General features: G+C 42.9%; 2 protein-coding genes across 2 annotated transcripts; both read right to left on the reverse strand.

Moving 5' to 3' along the window:
• Positions 1-289: 289 nt before the first annotated feature.
• On the reverse strand, positions 290-869 carry LOC127338633 (uncharacterized). The gene has a single exon (XM_051364675.1). The coding sequence runs from the start codon at positions 797-799 to the stop codon at positions 488-490; it is 312 nt and encodes a 103-aa protein (XP_051220635.1). The 5' UTR covers positions 800-869; the 3' UTR covers positions 290-487.
• Positions 870-4,539: 3,670 nt separating this feature from the next.
• Positions 4,540-5,093, reverse strand: LOC127338632 (uncharacterized). The gene has a single exon (XM_051364674.1). It carries the CDS (start codon positions 5,040-5,042, stop codon positions 4,731-4,733), a length of 312 nt encoding a protein of 103 aa, XP_051220634.1. The 5' UTR covers positions 5,043-5,093; the 3' UTR covers positions 4,540-4,730.
• Positions 5,094-19,129: the final 14,036 nt, after the last annotated feature.

Below are 19,129 nucleotides of genomic sequence, written 5' to 3' on the forward strand. Positions count from 1 at the left end.
AGGATCAAAGAAGTGCCAGCTCGAGTTGAATGTAGGATAAAAACACATTACATTATTGGTGCGCTTCATCTAGCACCTGGCTTTGGGATGGCCTAACTAAATTTCCCTAAGGGTAAGTTGGTCAGACGGTGCTCGGTGGCTTGATCCAGCAGCTGTTCGCGTGTTCGGCCGTCCAATCAGATGCTCCTAAAACAAACTTAGGTGAAACAATAGTAGTTTGGAGATCTCCACATTATCGCAGACGAACAAAGTAAGAAAAAACGGCAGAGAAGAACACTGGGTCAAGCAAACTAACTGAAACAACTTTCCAGCTAAAGGTAAAAGACAGACTCGATCGGATCGGACTACTCCAGACAGCACCTCTTTTGGCGAGGGAATTACAAATATATAGCGGAGGCATAATGAAAGAGATCGCCTCCTTATTTATAGCCGTATTCAGCAACGATCGATGCAGGCAGGTCAGGCTGCCTAGGTGCATCCTGTATGGTTAGGCAGAGGAAGCGTCGAGGCAGACCCACTGCCCGATGAAGACCTTGGCGCAGTTGATGTTTGGGTTGAAGCTGAGGAACTGGTCCTGGGTCAAGCCGGAGCCCTGTGCGATGTCGAAGCAGGTGTCGCCTTCCTGGAACCCGAGCACCTTGTTGCACGTCAGCGCCGGCACCGACTTCACGAACGTCCTCACCGCGTTACCTTCCATCATGTTGCCGCCCTGCACCTGCAAGGTGATCCTGGCGTCGGCGAGGGTCACCGCCACGAGAAGTGACGCGATCAGGAGAGCGGCGGCTGCGTGGTTGGCCATTGCAGATGCGATGCCGAGGCGAAAAGGAAAGATATGCAGCAGATAGGTGCAGTAGAAGCTTATGCTTAGGTGAGTGCGATGCTGATGAGAGCTACCGCTTAGCTCTCGCCTTTTTATAGCGTGGTGAAGACTGAAGAGTGTAAAATTCAGTCGATGAGATGGATGTGACGAAAAGAATCCGGCCAAGGCCTTGGAAACGGCGTGAGCTATGTACGGCGATATTGCTTATGTTGAGGATAGTAGTTACTATGGACATGGCGTTCAGAACATTTACTCCCAGGTAATCTGATCTGTGATTCCTATGAGACTAGTTTGGAATATTCTTTGTTGTGTTTTTTTTTCGGTTTGGCTCTACACCTATTTTGACTGAACAAAGGTTTTTACATTTCGCTTTCCTCCATACTTTCCGATTGTGCCACTATGACAGGACAGAAACATAAATTGCTCCCCAAAAAGTATGTCCTAGGAGGAAAAGAGAAGGCCTGTTACTGTATTTTGGATCTGATGGAAGCGTTTGAGCTGGGAATATGACGGCATATGACGCATGGATAAATGGGATCTAATTACTGTATCCAGTAGGTGCAGTTAAGTCCCCAGGCTGGTTAGGCTGGATATGCTTTGGATCCTGCAGTTTCAACACCATGAATTATGCATGAGCAAGAATCTCGCAGATTTAACATTTCACTAGGCCAAAGGTTTGCTCGGGGTCTCTCTCTCGGTAGCCTATGTCACTTCATATTTTATTGGCACTAAAAAGGGAAGAAGCGATGGCCACGCGAACGACAAGATATGTAGTCTTTGAAAACACCCCTCTCTGGAAAGATTGAGGGGGTCTTTGGAATAAATTTCCAATAAGGCGGCAACCAGGAAATGTACTACTTTTTTCTTCATTTGCAAATTTTAAATTTTAGACTTCTTTCATTGGGATATTATGTATTAAGAGCTGTGTCCATCTCATGATGTATTTGGTGACATGGTGCATTGTGCATGTATGGTGTATATTATGAACGAAGTTCATGTTGTCGATATATTGCTTGTGATGTGTAAATGTGCCGGAATGTGTAAATATGTCATAAAATATATAAATGTGTTGTGAAAAATGAAAATGTGATAAGTACAAGAAAAATGCACATTGCAAATGGTAACAACCACAAATATGTTACTGACGAAATAGCAACAGAAATGTTGTTTTACAGTTGCTCGCTAACCGCATGTCCATTTGAGTTGAGTTGCCTCAATGGAAAAAGTCCACGCATTTATTGTCGGTCCGCCTTTCTCAGCCAGCGATGAGATCCCTTCTCCGTTGAAGAAGAGGGGTTTTACCCATTTCCGTAGGGTCCTCTGGAATGAGTGGAATGATGCTTAGTAATATATACTTTGTGTAATTTTCCTTTAATTTAAGTATTAGGCCTAAACAGTTAATGCCACCACGTCTACATGATTCTAAGCTCATGCGGCCAAAATCTCCAGCCCCTTATTTGACCCTAATCCTAGAATTTAGATATTAAGGTAATATATGTATATATGTGTCCTTTGGGATTAATGTGTTGAATCAAACAACATCGGCCGAGTCTAGGTCATGTTACAGATCACACCCATTGATCGAAGTTATGGGCCATCGGTCTATGGAATTAGAGAACATGGTCCCGGAAAATTACCTGGGAGAACATAGGAAGGATGTCGGCACATATCTTTAAATTCACACTAAATTGGATAGTTGGTATTAGATGTGGATCGGTAGTTCAAGTAGTTGCAAATGCACTAATACATGAGGCTAGCATGATTCACAATATATATAGGACGCCAATGTAAAGAAAAAGCTGGTTTTTTTTTAATTCCGGATCCTAATTTCTAAATGATAAGGATGGAGATACTCTTAGTGTTGGAACTTGGAATTGATCTCGGCTAACAAACCAAGTGAAACAGAAAGGGATATGGTCTAACTGTGTCCCTCTCACAAAAGTGCTTTGATCGGAGGCTCCTAACACCCTTTTTTTTTTTTTGAAATCTTCCTAACACCCTTTTTCGTTCCAGTCTCTATCCCTAACACTTGGTATAAAGGAATAGATAGACCGTCAAGGGACTAAATAAGATGGCACCTATCCACCAAAACTACCATTCTTAATTTGTGATAAGGGGCTGGAACATCGGTGGCCATCTCACAGGGGCGGTGCCGGGGGTGTTCAGTGTTGTTCGTCTTCTTGGATACTATCCGACCATTAAATATCCCGTAGTCATTATCATGGTTTATCACCTAATGGTTTCTTCAAGCAACTATAAGTGCCCAATTCTATAGAGTTTACATGAGTTCTATGTCATAGCTAGATGATGTTTATGTTGATCCTAAAGAGAATGTTCCAACACTTCGGAGTGATAGACTAAGGCCACGTGTGTAATGGCAATCTTATTTTTATTATCCATAATATGATATAGACACAAAATAGGTACTAGTTAGTTAGCAAAACGAAAATACAATGCACAAAGCTAGTTTGAATGACTCCATTGGCGGTTCTCTATGGTTATATTTTTTTGTAAGGCACAACAAATTATGATGAAATTTACATGCAAATGGGGATTTTTTTGGTGGATTCTCTGTTCTGGGCATTAGAATAAAGTAATATGGAAAATGAAGGGGTCTATGAAAATTAAAATCTCCAATTGGTACATTCGAATAGGTGCAGTCATAACTAAGAATAATCTTGCAAATTGCAACTGTTCTGAAAGGAAAAAAGTTTTGGTGTTTCCTTCATGATCATACAATCGCAAGTTTGCTATTAATATATGGTTAAAGATCCAGTTGGCTTCTCATAATATGTACCATCTCACGTACTATCTAAAAAAATATTTCTCAGATCCCTACGAGGCAATCCTTGCTTGGGCAGGAGTCGTAGCCTTGATTTGGTCGCTATGGCAATGTAGCAATGACATGGTGTTTCGTACCAAAAGTGATTTCCCTTGCAGTATCGGCTGGTGTGTGGCTCCATTCATAGTCTATTTTTCATCAAGTAGAACATCACGAGATGATTATGGTGGTGTATACATATTTTGAGCAGGTTTACCCGACATGGATGGTGGTGTACTGGTGTAGTCTTTGCATTGGCCCTCCACCCCTTCTGCTTTAAATTATTAGTTGTTTGAGGCTATCCATTTGGTTGTGTGTGTGGGTGTGTGTGAGTGATTTTCACATTTCTTTTTTGTGGTGATGTGCAATTTAGTTTATTCAAAAAGTTTAGAACAAGTTGAGATGCTCACTTTCTTTGTGTTACAGTGTATTGTCATATGCAACTTAATATGTTGCACCTAAGTTTGTTCCATATTGCAGTGCTTGATTTTTTTGTTGCGTTGTGCAATTTCTTGTGTTTTGGCGAAGTTGTGAAGTTAACAAGGAGCAGGTGTTAGAGGACTCTTGTTATGTTTTTCTTGACAATTTTCATTCGTCTGTAAAGAGCACTTCATATTACATAGGATAAAATACGTTGCAATCTTGGTGGCTTCATATAGCATGTGGCTTTGGATGGTCTAACACAGTTTCGCCAAGGGTAAGTTGATCCGATGGTGCTCGGTGGCTTGATCCAATGGATGTTTGGCCGTTTGGTCATCAGGCGCTCCTGAATGCAAACTTACCTGTTGCAATGGTAATTTGGAGATAGCCACATTTTCCACAATAGTCAAACAAGTTTCAAGAAAAAAAAATGGCAGAGAAGAACACTGAATCAAGCACAACCAACTGAAACAACTTTCAAGCCAAAGCTGCTACAAAGACAGAGACGATCGGACTACTCCAGACAACACGCAAGCACCTCATTTTGCGAGGGAAGCACAAATAGGTAGTAGTGGAGGTATACGGCTGACCGTCTCCTTATTTATAATGTTATAAGTATTTAGCAAGGATCGATGCAGGCAGGCTGCAGCTAGCCCCACTGCATGGCTATCAGGCAGAGGAGGCGTGGAGGCAGACCCACTGGCCAACGAAAACCTTGAGGCAGTTGAGGTTTGGGTTGAAGCTGAGGAACTGAGCCTGGGTCAAGCCGGCACCCACCGCGACGTCGAAGCAGGTATCGCCCGCCTGGAACCCGCGCACCTTGTTGCACGTCAACGCCGGCACGGTCTTCACGAACGTCATAGCCGCGTCACCTTCCTTCATGCTGCCACCCTGCACCTGCAAGGTGATCCTGGCATCGGCGAGGGTCACCGCTAGGAGAAGTGACGCCATCAGGAGAGCGGCAGCTCCGTGGTTGGCCATTGCAGATACTACGACGACGCTAGATAGATGCAGTAGAAGCTTATGCTTAGGTGAGTGTGATGCTGATGAGAGTTACCACTTTAGTTCTCGCCTTTTTATAGCATCATGAAGAGTGTAAAATTCAGTCGATGAGATGGATGTGACGAAGAGAATCCTGCCATGGCCTTGGAAACGGCGTGCGCTATGTACGGGCGATATTACTTATGTTGGCGTTCAGAACATTTACATCCCCAGTAATCTATGATTCCTATGGGACTAGTTTGGAATATTCTTTGCTGTGTAATCTTTTGGTTTGGCTCTGCACCGGTTTTGACTGAACAAGGCTTTTACATTTCGCTTTCTCCATATTTTTCATATCGGTTGTGCCACCGTGACAGGACGGAAACAATAAATTGCTCGCCAAAGCCTGATATTTTGGATCAGATGGAGGCGTTTGAGATCAGCTTGGAATATGACGGCATGAATCTTCACACCCATGTGCCTTGGATCCTGCAGTTCGGATATCCTGAATTAAGCAAGAGAAAGAATCTAGCAAATTGACATTTATCTGGCAGAAGTGGTGTACTTCAATACAACCCCCTTTTCAAAGTTCACGATATTCGATGCAAATCAAATGTGAGAATTAGAAATATCCCAGCATACACAAGCAAAGGGCCAATTCCTAAAAAGATGGATGAAAGTTTCTAGCTGATCACACTCCAAGGTGTAACAAGTCTCTTGTATTCAGTTTGTCATTTTTGGATACTACTCAAAAATAATTAAGCATTACACCTAGCACACAGCCGTTTCGAGTATCAAGTCTGAAACAAAAATCACTTATAAAGAAAGACAAAAAGAGCCAACTAGACTAAGCTTTATTGGCTTCAATCCGTCTATTATGCAGTCACCCATGTTGGGAAATAAACTCGTTGACCGCATTCTCCAACCGTGTAGATGTTGGATAATTAGGTACAATTTTCATGATTAATTCCAGAATATAAAACATGATGACAGCAACTACTAACATGTGAAACTCGAACATACTAGATGCATTAATCAACATGAGTAGCAGCAGCACAAACGGTAAAGCATCCATCGCTAAACAGATCGAGATATGTCGCACGTACCGATCTGGTGGAGGTGGCGTTGAAGGTGTAGCAGATGATGTTGCAGCAGTAACGTTGTTGATGACAACGTTGTTGATGACGGGAACGACGGGTCGAAGTAGACGGCGTTGAAGACGAAGGAAGGCGACCGTGATGAAGAGCTTGAGCAGTAGCGCAGAGCGCTTCCCAAAAACCTAATTCGCCCTCTCACGTACAGAATCGCAAGGAGGAGCGGTTCCGGAGACCTTCTCTCCCATTCGCCGATGCACGTCGGCGCGCGGGATGGAGTGGGCTACGATGGCGGCGCAAGCAGAGAGAGGTAGCAAAACCCTAACTCGTGTATTAGATGTGTTTCTGCGGTAGCCGGGCAAGAGATTATATAGGCTCAGGAAACCCTAGGCAACGTGGGGCACGCCCACGTAGCGCGCACGTTTCGAGTCGGTTACAGATAGCCCATGGTCCGGGAGCGACCCGAACCGACTAACTGCGACGCGTCCGTCTAGGAATCTATTCGTTTTCCTGAACTGCAAAAAGAAAGGAAAGTCTCGGCTCGAGGCTCAATCCACACTCACCACGAGCGCGGCGCGCGTCGTGACGTGTCGAGTCGAGACGAGCGAGCGGGGAGGAGGAGGAGCGCGCGTGAACCACTCATATTCTTAATCACTTACTAGTGGTGGAACAACCCACCTTATAAGGTGGTCTAACTTCCTCCCAACTTTTCATGTGGGACTAAACTTCCCACCTCTTGCCACTCCCTAGTGGCCAATGTGAATGGGCCAAATATTTCAACAATCCCCCACCAGATCTCAAATCCCCATTTAGAGATTTACCAATACTCGTTGCTTGTTTATATACTAGTGTTTCGGCGGAGACTGTTAAGTTGAACTTCCGTCTAGAACCTTAAGCTACATCCATTCACACTTGAACAATGGACTAAGCCTTGAATTGCAAGTTTTGCGTGAACAGGGTTTCACTCAAAGTCATGACCAGTACATGGCTGCCAGTAGCCTACCCCGCGGGTGAAGCATATGCGTCATACTTCATGGTCTCTTCATGAGTTTACTAGAGATCACCCAAATCTCATAGATTGCGACGTTTAACAATCGAACTCATATAGGTGTGTTATTTCAAGAATGCTCTGTAGGACAGCATCTTTTCTAAAATAGCCAACATAAACACATTAAGGCTTGTTGCCAACCTGCCTTACAGCAATTGAGAGTTGTGCATCTTCACATAGAGAGGGTTACATAATACTCTCCTTAATTAAACCACTAGTTTGTTCTTCCCAGGTCCTAATTCACGGGATCTCCGATCATGATACGTCTCCAACGTATCGATAATTTCTTATGTTCCATGCCACATTATTGATGATATCTACATGTTTTATGCACACTTTATGTCATATTTGTGCATTTTCTGGAACAAACCTATTAACAAGATGCTGAAGTGCCAGTTGTTGTTTTCTGCTGTTTTTGGTTTCAGAAATCCTAGTAAGGGAATATTCTCGGAATTGGACGAAATCAACGCACAGGGTCCTATTTTGCCACGAAGCTTCCAGAAGACCGAAGAGGAGACGAAGTGGGGCCACGAGGTGGCCAAACCACAGGGCGGCGCGGCCCAAGCCCTGGCCGCGCCGAGCTATGGTGTGGGCCCCTCGTGACGCCCCTTGACCTGCCCTTCCGCCTACAAATAGCCTTCGTCGTGAAACCCCCAGTACCGAGAGCCACGATACGGAAAACCTTCCAGAGACGCCGCCGCCGCCAATCCCATCTCGGGGGATTCAGGAGATCGCCTCCGGCACCCTGCCGGAGAGGGGAATCATCTCCCGGAGGACTCTACGCCGCCATGGTCGCCTCCGGAGTGATGTGTGAGTGGTCATGCCCTCTTTATTTGTCAATTGCCCAACTGTAATTTGTTCACCCAACATGCTGTTTATCTTGTGGGAGAGACACCTCTAGTGAACTATGGACCCCGGTCCAATTCTCTTTACTGAAATACAATCTACTGCAATATTGTTCTACTGTTTTCTGCAAACAATCATCATCCACACTATACATCTAATCCTTTGTTACAGCAAGCCGGTGAGATTGACAACCTCGCTGTTTCGTTGGGGCAAAGTACTTGGTTTGTGTTGTGCAGGTTCCACGTTGGTACCGGAATCCCTGGTGTTGCGCCGCACTACATCTCGCCGCCATCAACCTTCAACGTGCTTCTTGGCTCCTACTGGTTCGATAAACCTTGGTTTCATACTGAGGGAAAACTTGCCGCTGTACGCATCACACCTTCCTCTTGGGGTTCCCAACGGACGCGTGCTGTACGCGTATCAGATCACAAAGGTTGGGTTACCACTATGGTGTAATATCAACGGGTCTTAAACCCATCTCCCTCGATGCACTTTCTATCACATTACGTGATAGTCCCTTTGTAAAGGGATCTGCCAGGTTTTTGTCTGTTTGAATATATGTAACAGTTATTACTCCGGAGTTTCGCAATTTCCTGACAGACTTCAAACGTATCTTGACGTGTCTTGATGACTTCGCATTATCCTTAGAATTGTTCACATTGACAATTACAGTTTGATTGTCACAATTCAAAAGGATTGCCGGTACAGGTTTTTCAACCACAGGCAAATCCATCAAGAGCTCACGCAACCATTCTGATTCAACAGTGGTTGTGTCCAAAGCAGTAAGTTCTGCTTCCATAGTTGACCTTGTCAATATGGTTTGCTTACAAGATCTCCATGACACTGCGCCACCTCCAAAGGTAAATACATACCCGCTAGTGGCGTAGAGATCAGCTACATCAGAGATCCAATTTGAATCACTATATCCTTCAAGCACAGCTGGGTGCACTGAATAGTGAATCCCATAACTCATTGTACCACATAGGTAGTGCATGACCCTATCAAGTGCATGCCAATGATCAGTACCCGGGTTTTACATGAACCTACTCAACTTGCTAACAGCAAAAGAGATGTCAGTCGCGCTCGCTAAGTACATGAGTGAGCCAACGATTTGAGAATATCTCAATTGATCTACGACAATCCTTCGGTTCTTGCGTAATGTCACACTAGGATCATAAGGTGTTGGACAAGACTTGCTATCAATATAGCCGAACCGGCTCAAGATCTTCTCAACATAATGGGATTGCGTTAGAGTAATCTCACTCTCGTTCTTAATAAGCTTGATGTTCAGAATCACATCAGCTTATCCCAGATCTTTCATATCAAAACACTTTGACAAGAAAGACTTGACCTCGTGTATTACTTTCATGTTTGTACCAAATATCAGAATATCATCTACATACAAACACAATATAACACCTTTGCCCCCACCATGGCGATAGTAAACGCACTTGTCAGCCTCATTGACAACAAAGCCTACAGAAGTTAAAGTTCTGTCAAACTTCTCATGCCATTGCTTAGGTGCTTGTTTTAGGCCATATAAAGATTTCAGCAGCTTGCACACCTTTCTTTCTTCACCTTTTACTACGAACCCATCAGTCTGATCCATATAGATTTCCTCTTCCAACTCTCCATTAAGAAAAGCTGTCTTTACGTCCATTTGATGAACGGTAAGACCATAAGAGGCAGCCATGGACAGTAGTACTCGAATGGTGGTAACTCTAGCGACATGTGAATAGGTGTCGAAGTAATCTTTGCTTTCTCTCTGATTGTAGCCTTTAGCTACAAGCCGTGCCTTGTACTTCTCAATAGTACCATCAGGTCTTAGCTTCTTCTTGAACACCCATTTGCAGCCCACAGGCTTGCATCCATGGGGTCGTTCTGATAGCTCCCAAGTTCCATTAGAAAGAATCGAGTCCATCTCATTATGGACAGCTTCTTTCCAGTCATCTGCATCTGGAGATGTATATGCCTCTGCAATGGACGTGGAAGTATCATCCACAAGGTACACAATGAGATCATCACCAAAGGATTTTTCAATCCTCCGTCTCTTGCTCCGTTTAGGAGCTTCATTGTCATCTTTTTCAGTAACATTCTCATGTGATTGTTCAAAATACTCATTAGATGAGCTAGACTCGGGAATTATCTCAGTAGAAAATATAGCAATACTATGCATATCTTTCATAGGAAACATATTCTCAAAAAATGTTGCATCACGAGATTCCATAATAGTATCCACATGCATATCAGGTACCTCAGATTGAACTACTAAAAATCTATAGCCTACACTCCGCGGAGCATAACCTAGAAAGATACAATCCACTATCTTTGGTCCGAGTTTGCGCTTCTAAGTGATTGGAATGTTGACTTTCGCCAAACATCCCCATGTGCGCAAATACGAAAGTGATGGTTTTCTTCCAGCCCACTCCTCGTAAGGGGTTTTATCTTTATTCTTGTTAGGAACTCTATTCAGGACATGACATGAAGTCAATAAAGCCTCCCCCCACCATGCCTTTGATAAACCAGCAGTGGCTAACATGGAATTCACCAAGTCAGTCAGCGTGCGATTTTTCCTCTCGGCAACCCCGTTTGATTGGGGCGAATAGGGAGGAGTCCTCTCATGAATAATGCCTTGTTCCTCACAGAATTCATCAAAGATTTTAGGAAAATATATACCACCACGATCCGACCTAAGACGCTTGATCTTTCTCTCTAGTTGATTTTCAACTTCGGCCTTATAAATTTTAAAGTAGTCTAAAGCTTCATCTTTAGTTCGCAACAAATAAACATAGCAAAATCTAGTAGCATCATCAATCAATGTCATGAAATACCTCTTTCCAGCTTTTGTCAACACACCATTCATCTCGCATAGATCAGAATGTATGAGTTCTAGAGGTGCCAAGTTTCTCTTCTCGGCCGCCTTGTGAGGCTTCCGAGGTTGCTTTGAGTGCACACAACTATGACACTTAGAACCTTTGGCAATGGTGAAATTTGGAATTAAACTCAAACTGGATAGCCGAGACATTAAATCAAAATTAATGTGACATAAACGAGAATGCCAAACACTGGTATCATCACTAACATTGCCACAAATATGGTTCACAGACTTATTACTGAAATCAGAAAGCGAAAAGCGAAACAAGCCTCCGCACTCATAGCCTTTACCAATAAATTGTCCAAACTTGGAAACAACTACTTTATTCGACTCTAAAACAACCTTAAACCCATCTCTGCATAGAAGGGAGACGCTAACGAGATTCTTGTTCATAGTAGGGACATGTTGCACGTTCCTCAGCTGCACGATCTTCCCCGAAGTGAACTTCAGATCTACCGTGCCAACACCACGAACAGAAGCATGTGACCCATTCCCCATCAAGACGGAGGAATCCCGGGCGACCTGGTAAGAAGTGAACATGGATATGTCAGCACACACATGAACATTAGCACATGTATCAATCGACCAACATGGAGATTGAAATACCGAAAGAACTGTAAAGAGATTACCGTACCAATCTGCATTGCTAGCGGTCACCGTGTTGACTTGCCTTGCCTTTTTTCTTGCGGTCTGCCCTCTCTGGACAGTCCTTAGAAAAGTGGCCAGCCTCTCCACAGATAAAGCAGCTCAGATCTGCTTTGTTTATCATCTTCTTCTTCTTGAAGGTTGTAGTCTTCAAAGGCTTATTGAAGGAGGGCTTGTTATTCCCTTTATTCTTGTTGTAGGGTTTCTTCTGCACCATGTTGGCGCTAGACTGACCCTCTCCTTTCTCAGTATTATCCTTAGCCCGAGCTTTCTCCTCGACATCAAGAGACACTACCAGATTTTCAACTGATATCTCATGTCCCTTGTGTTTAAGAGTTGTGGCAAAGTTCCTCCATGAAGGGGCAACTTAGCGATGATGCATCCAGCCACAAACTTGTCAGGTAAGGCACACTTAAGAAGTTCAAGCTCTTTCGCACTGCACTGTATCTCATGAGCTTGTTCGACTACAGAACGGTTGTTTACAATCCTGATGTCATGGAAGCTCTCCATGATGTACAGTTCACTACCTGCATCGGTTGCACCGTATTTAGCATTCAGTGCATCCCAGAGCTCTTTACCATCTGTTATGTGCATGTACACATCACATAGACGATCAGCAAGAATACTCAGAACGCATCCGACGAAGAGAGTATTGTTTTCCTTGAACTTGTTCTGATCTTGGTCAGATATAGTTCCTTCAGGTAAACCATTACTAACTTCGAACACTTTCAGATGAGTAAGCCAGAGCATGGCCTTAACCTGCCACCTCTTAAAGTGCACACCGATAAACTTATCCGGCCTCAGTGCATCAGCAAAACCAGCCATTGTGAACTCAGGAAATTGCCTACAATTAGCTTTTTGGATTGTTGGATAATTAGGCACAATTTCCATGATTAATTCCAGAATATAAAACATGATGACAGCAACTACTAACATGTGAAACTCTAACATACTAGATGCATTAATCAATGATACGTCCAAAACGTATCTACTTTCCCGAACACTTTTGCTATTGTTTTGCCTCTAATTTGTGTATTTTGGATGCAACTAACACGGACTAACGCTGTTTTCAGCAGAACTGTTCTGGTGTCTCGTTTTTGTGCAGAAATCCAACTTTCGGGAAAATCCTCGGAATTTATGCAGAAGGCCCTATTTTCCCAGAATACTGACGGAGCCAGAAGGACAATTAAGGTGGAGGCCCGAGGGCCCCACACCATAGGGCGGCGCGGCCCAGGGGGGGCCCGCGCGGCCCTGTGGTGTGGCCCCCTCGGCCGGCCTCCGACGCCCTCCTTCGGACTATTTATCGGCCTCGACCTAAAAACGCACGGGGAGAAGTCGAAGTCGCCAGAAACCCTCCAGAACGCCGCCACATCGCGAAACTCCGTCGCGGGAGCCAGAAGTCTCCGTTCTGGCACTCCGCCGGGACGGGGAATTGGAGGAGATCATCACCGCCATCACCGCCAACGCCTCTACATCAACCAGCCATGTTTCCCCCATCCATGTGTGAGTAATTCCCCCACTGTAGGCCGAAGGGGATGGTAGGGATTGGATGAGATTGGTCATGTAATAGCATAAGATTGTTAGGGCATAGTGCCTAGTGTCCGTAGTTGGTACTTTGATGATATTGTTGCAACTTGTTATGCTTAATGCTTGTCACTAGGGCCCGAGTGCCATGATCTCAGATCTGAACATGTTATTGTTTCATCATGATATTCATTGTTTATGGTCTTACCTATAAGTTGTATACACATGTCGCTGTCCGGAACCAATGGCCCCGAAGTGACAAGAATTGGGACAACCGGAGGGGATGGTAGCGATGTGAGGATCACATGTGTTCACGGAGTGTTAATGCTTTGCTCCGGTACTCTATTAAAAGGAGTACCTTAATATCCAGTAGTTTCCCTTGAGGCCCGGCTGCCACCGGCTGGTAGGACAAAAGATGTTGTGCAAGTTTCTCATTGCGAGCACGCACGACTATATATGGAACACATGCCGATGGATTGCTTTGTACTTGGACACCGTTTTATTATTATCTCGCAAATGCCCTGCTATGATTGTTACATGAGTTTCTCTCATCCATGCAACGCCCGTCATCCGTCCCCGTGCCTACGTATTTTAATCCTGCCGTTTACTAAAATCACTATCGCTGTCTTTGTTACTCGTCGCTGTTATTTCACTATCATCGCTTATAAAACTGTTACTCTTGATAAACTCTTGCGAGCAAGTCTGTTTCCAGTGCAGCTGAATTGACAACTCCGCCGTTAAGGCTTCCAAGTGTTCTTTGTCTCCCCTTGTGTCGAATCAATAAATTGGGTTTTACTTCCCTCGAAGACCGTTGCGATCCCCTATACTTGTGGGTCATCAAGACTATTTTCTCGGCGCCGTTGCCGGGAGCATAGCTTTATTTGGAAGTTCACTTGGATTAATATTGTTCGCTGCAAATTCTCCATCATGGGTAAACCTCGCGATACTAAGATCGCCATATTACCATCCACTACAAGAAAAGGTACAATTCTGAATACCTCTGCTGCTCTTGATTCACCATCTGTGATTGATAAACTTGTTTCACCGCCGCATGTTTCACATGCGGGTACTTCGTCGAATCTGAAAACTCTCATAATATTGATAATATTTCTGCTGTGCTTGATGATAGTGGTTCTTTGGGATCTTTTCTAGATGCTACAATTGCTAGGTCTAGACAAATTGAAAATACTGAAACTCCTAATGCTACTACACCTGTTGATTCACCTGAACTTGATTATTTTAGTGATGATCCTGATGAAGATTATGTGGAGCTTAATGATGATTTTATTGAAAAATGCAATGCTACTACTGATGCAAGAAAAATTAAAAAGTTGCTTGCAGAACATGCTGTTAGATATAAACTGTCTCCTGATCCTAAGTTTGCTACATCTCCTATAAACATTAAGGATAAAGATTATGATTTTTCTCTTGATCTATCTCATATAGCTATTGTTGAGAAAACACCCTTTTGTGGTACTGAAAAAGAAAGTGCTGTTGAACACATGACTGAGTTATCTACTCTAAGTAGCTTGTTTTCTGATGATGTCAAGATGCGTACTTACTTTGTTGCTAAAATCTTTCCATTCTCATTAAAGGATGACGCTAAAACTTGGTTTAATAATTTGGCACCTAATTCTATTAAAAGTCCAAAAGAATTGCTTGATATTTTCTTCCGCAAATACTTTCCTGCTAGTGCTCAACATATTGCTTTGCAGAGAATTTATAATTTTAACCAGGAAGATGGAGAGAAATTGCCTGAGGCTTGGGCGAGATTTTGCTCTCTTATTAGAGCTCGGCCTGATCATGATTTGGAAAAGCATGATTTACTTGATATATTTTATAGTGGACTAACCATTGAGTCTAGGGCATACCTGGATAGTTGTGCTGGTTGTGTTTTCAGAAAAAGAACTCCAGACGACGCTGAAGAATTATTGGCTAAAATAAGCCGGAATCATGATGATTGAACTACGCCTGAACCAACTCCAACGCCAATATTGAAGAAGAGGGGTTTAATTAAATTGAATGATGAAGATATGAGGGAAGCTGATACGTCCAAAACGTATCTACTTTCCCGAACACTTTTGCTATTGTTTTGCCTCTAATTTGTGTATTTTGGATACAACTAACACGGACTAACGATGTTTTCAGCAGAACTGCTCTGGTGTCTCGTTTTTGTGCAGAAATCCAACTTTCGGGAAAATCCTCGGAATTTATGCAGAAGGCCCTATTTTCTCAGGAAACTAACGGAGCCAGAAGGAGAAGTCAGGTGGAGGCCCGAGGGCCCCACACCATAGGGCGGCGCGGCCCAGGGGGGGCCCGCGCGGCCCTGTGGTGTGGCCCCCTCGGCCGGCCTCCGACGCCCTCCTTCGGACTACTTATCGGCCTCGACCTAAAAACACACAGAGAGAAGTCGAAGTCGCCAAAAAACCCTCCAGAACGCCGCCACATCGCGAAACTCCGTCGCGGGAGCCAGAAGTCTCCGTTCTGGCACTCCGCCGGGACGGGGAATTGGAGGAGATCATCGCCGCCATCACCGCCAACACCTCTACATCAACCAGCCATGTTTCCCCCATCCATGTGTGAGTAATTCCCCCGCTGTAGGCCAAAGGGGATGGTAGGGATTGGATGAGATTGGTCATGTAATAGCATAAGATTGTTAGGGCATAGTGCCTAGTGTCCGTAATTGGTACTTTGATGATATTGTTGCAACTTGTTATGCTTAATGCTTGTCACTAGGGCCCGAGTGCCATGATCTCAGATCTGAACATGTTATTGTTTCATCAAGATAATCATTGTTATGGTCTTACCTATAAGTTGTATACACATGTCGCTGTCCGGAACCGATGGCCCCGAAGTGACAGAAATCGGGACAACCGAAGGGAATGGTAGTGATGTGAGGATCACATGTGTTCACGGAGTGTTAATGCTTTGCTCCGGTACTCTATTAAAAGGAGTACCTTAATATCCAGTAGTTTCCCTTGAGGCCCGGCTGCCACCGGCTGGTAGGACAAAAGATGTTGTGCAAGTTTCTCATTGCGAGCACGCACGACTATATATGGAACACATGCCTATTGATTGCTTTGTACTTGGACACCGTTTTATTATTATCTGCAAATGCCCTGCTATGATTGTTACATGAGTTTCTCTCATCCATGCAACGCCCGTCATCCGTCCCCGTGCCTACAGTATTTTAATCCTGCTGTTTACTAAAATCACTACCGCTGTCTCTCGTTACTCGTTATTTCACTATCTGCATCGCTATAAAACTCACATTATCGATAAACTCTTGCGAGCAAGTTCTGTTTCCAGGTGCAGCTGAATTGACAACTCCGCTGTTAAGGCTTCCAAGTGTTCTTTGTCTCCCCTTGTGTCGAATCAATAAATTGGGTTTTACTTCCCTCGAAGACTGTTGCGATCCCCTATACTTGTGGGTCATCAAGACTATTTTCTGGCGCCGTTGCCGGGGAGCATAGCTTTATTTGGAAGTTCACTTGGATTAATATTGTTCGCTGCAAATTCTCCATCATGGGTAAACCTCGCGATACTAAGATCGCCATATTACCATCCACTACAAGAAAAGGTACAATTCTGAATACCTCTGCTGCTCTTGATTCACCATCTGTGATTGATAAACTTGTTTCACCGCCACATGCTTCGCATGCGGGTACGTCTGCTGAATCTGAAAACTCTCATAATATTGATAATGTTTCTGCTGTGCTTGATGATAGTGGTTCATTGGGATCCTTTCTAGATGCTACAATTGCTAGGTCTAGACAAATTGAAAATACTGAAACTCCTAATGCTACTACACCTGTTAATTCACCTGAACTTGATTATTTTAGTGATGATCCTGATGAAGATTATGTGGAGCTTAATGATGATTTTATTGAAAAATGCAATGCTACTACTGATGCAAGAAAAATTAAAAAGTTGCTTGCAGAACATGCTGTTAGATATAAAGCTGTCTCTCGATCCTAAATTTGCCACATCTCCTATAAACATTAGGGATAAAGATTATGATTTTTCTCTTGATCTATCTCATATAGCTATTGTTGAGAAAACACCCTTTTGTGGTACTGAAAAAGAAAGTGCTGTTGAACACATGACTGAGTTATCTACTCTAAGTAGCTTGTTTTCTGATGATGTCAAGATGCGTACTTACTTTGTTGCTAAAATCTTTCCATTTTCATTAAAGGATGACGCTAAAACTTGGTATAATAATTTGCCACCTAATTCTATTAAAAGTCCAAAAGAATTGCTTGATGTTTTCTTCCGCAAATACTTTCCTGCTAGTGCTCAACATATTGCTTTGCAGAGAATTTATAATTTTAACCAGGAAGATGGAGAGAAATTGCCTGAGGCTTGGGCGAGATTTTGCTCTCTTATTAGAGCTCGGCCTGAGCATGATCTGGAAAAGCATGATTTACTTGATATATTTTATAGCGGACTAACCATTGAGTCTAGGGCATACCTGGATAGTTGTGCTAGTTGTGTTTTCAGGAAAAGAACTCCAGACGATGCTGAAGAATTATTGGCTAAAATAAGCCGGAATCATGATGATTGGACTACGCCTGAACCAACTCCAACGCCAATATTGAAGAAGAGGGGTTTAATTAAATTGAATGATGAAGATATGAGGGAAGCCGAGAAGTCTCTCAAGGAGAAAGGTATTAAATCTGAAGATGTGAAGAATCTACCTCCTATAGAAGATATATGTGAGATAATTCCCCCTTCATCCATGATTGAGGTAAACTCCCTTCAACGCTTTACTAGGGAAGATATTCCGTATTCAAAACCTCCTGCACAATGCTTAGATGAGTTTGATAATTATATTATTAAGCAAGAAAATTTTAATATGAGAGTAGAGAATCATTTAATGGAAAATTCTCGAGCTATTAGTGAATTGCATGATATTGTGGAGAGAACCTCCAATGATGTTAAGATGCTTGTTAAACATTTCCATATGATTCAAACTCAAATTGATCAACTCACTAAAGTGCAAAATGACTTGTTAGGGAGTAATTCTAAAGAGAAACATGCTTATGAAGTAACAACTAGAGGTGGTGTCTCTACCCAGGATCCTCTATATCCTGAAGGGCATCCCAAAAGAATTGAACAAGATTCTCAACGCATTGAACCTAGTGCTCATTCTAAGAAGAAAAAGAAGAAGAAACATAAAAATGTTGTAGAATCCTCTGAACCTGCTAATGATCCTAATAGTATTTCTATTTCTGATGCTGAAACTGAAAGTGGTAATGAACATGATAATGATAATGATAATGATAAGAATGATACTCCTGATAAAGAAGAGGTTGAAGAAGAACCTGAAAAGCATGCTAAAAATAAAAAGTACACGAAAGAAGACTTTATTGCTGAGAAACATGGTAATGAAAGAGAACCTTGGGTGCAAAAGCAAATGCCTTTTCCTGCTAAGAAACTAAAATCAAAGGAAGAAGAACACTATAATAAATTTTGCGATTGGATGAAACCTTTATTCTTGCAAATCCCTTTGACTGATGCTATTAAATTGCCTCCTTATTCAAAGTATATGAAAGATATTGTTACTAACAAAAGGAAAATCCCCAATGAGGAAATTTCCACTATGCTTGCTAATTACTCTTTCAATGGAAAAATTCCAAAGAAGTTGGGCGACCCAGGTATACCTACTATTCTTTGTTCTATTAAGAATAATTATGTTAAAACTGCTCTATGTGACTTGGGAGCCGGTGTTAGTGTTATGCCTTTTTCTCTTTATAAGAGACTTTACTTAGATAAGTTGATACCTACTGATATATCTTTGCAAATGGCTGATAAATCTACTGCTATTCCTGTTGGTATATGTGAGAATGTTCCTGTTCAAATTACTACTAACTGCTTGATATTAACTGATTTTGTTGTGTTGGAAATGCCTGAAGATGATAATATGTCTATTATTCTTGGGAGACCCTTTCTTAACACCGCAGGGGCTGTTATTGATTGCAATAAAGGGAAGGTTACTTTCAATGTTGATGATAGGGAACATACCGTTTATTTCCCCAAGAGGATTGAGAAAGCG

This window comes from Lolium perenne, chromosome 3, assembly GCF_019359855.2.
Source record: "Lolium perenne isolate Kyuss_39 chromosome 3, Kyuss_2.0, whole genome shotgun sequence".
Lineage (NCBI taxonomy): Eukaryota > Viridiplantae > Streptophyta > Magnoliopsida > Poales > Poaceae > Lolium > Lolium perenne.

Excerpts from the sequence above, each read along its gene's own strand:
- LOC127338633 (XM_051364675.1), bottom strand. The coding sequence starts at position 799 with ATGGCCAACCACGCAGCCGCCGCTCTCCTGATCGCGTCACTTCTCGTG.
- LOC127338632 (XM_051364674.1), bottom strand. The coding sequence starts at position 5,042 with ATGGCCAACCACGGAGCTGCCGCTCTCCTGATGGCGTCACTTCTCCTA.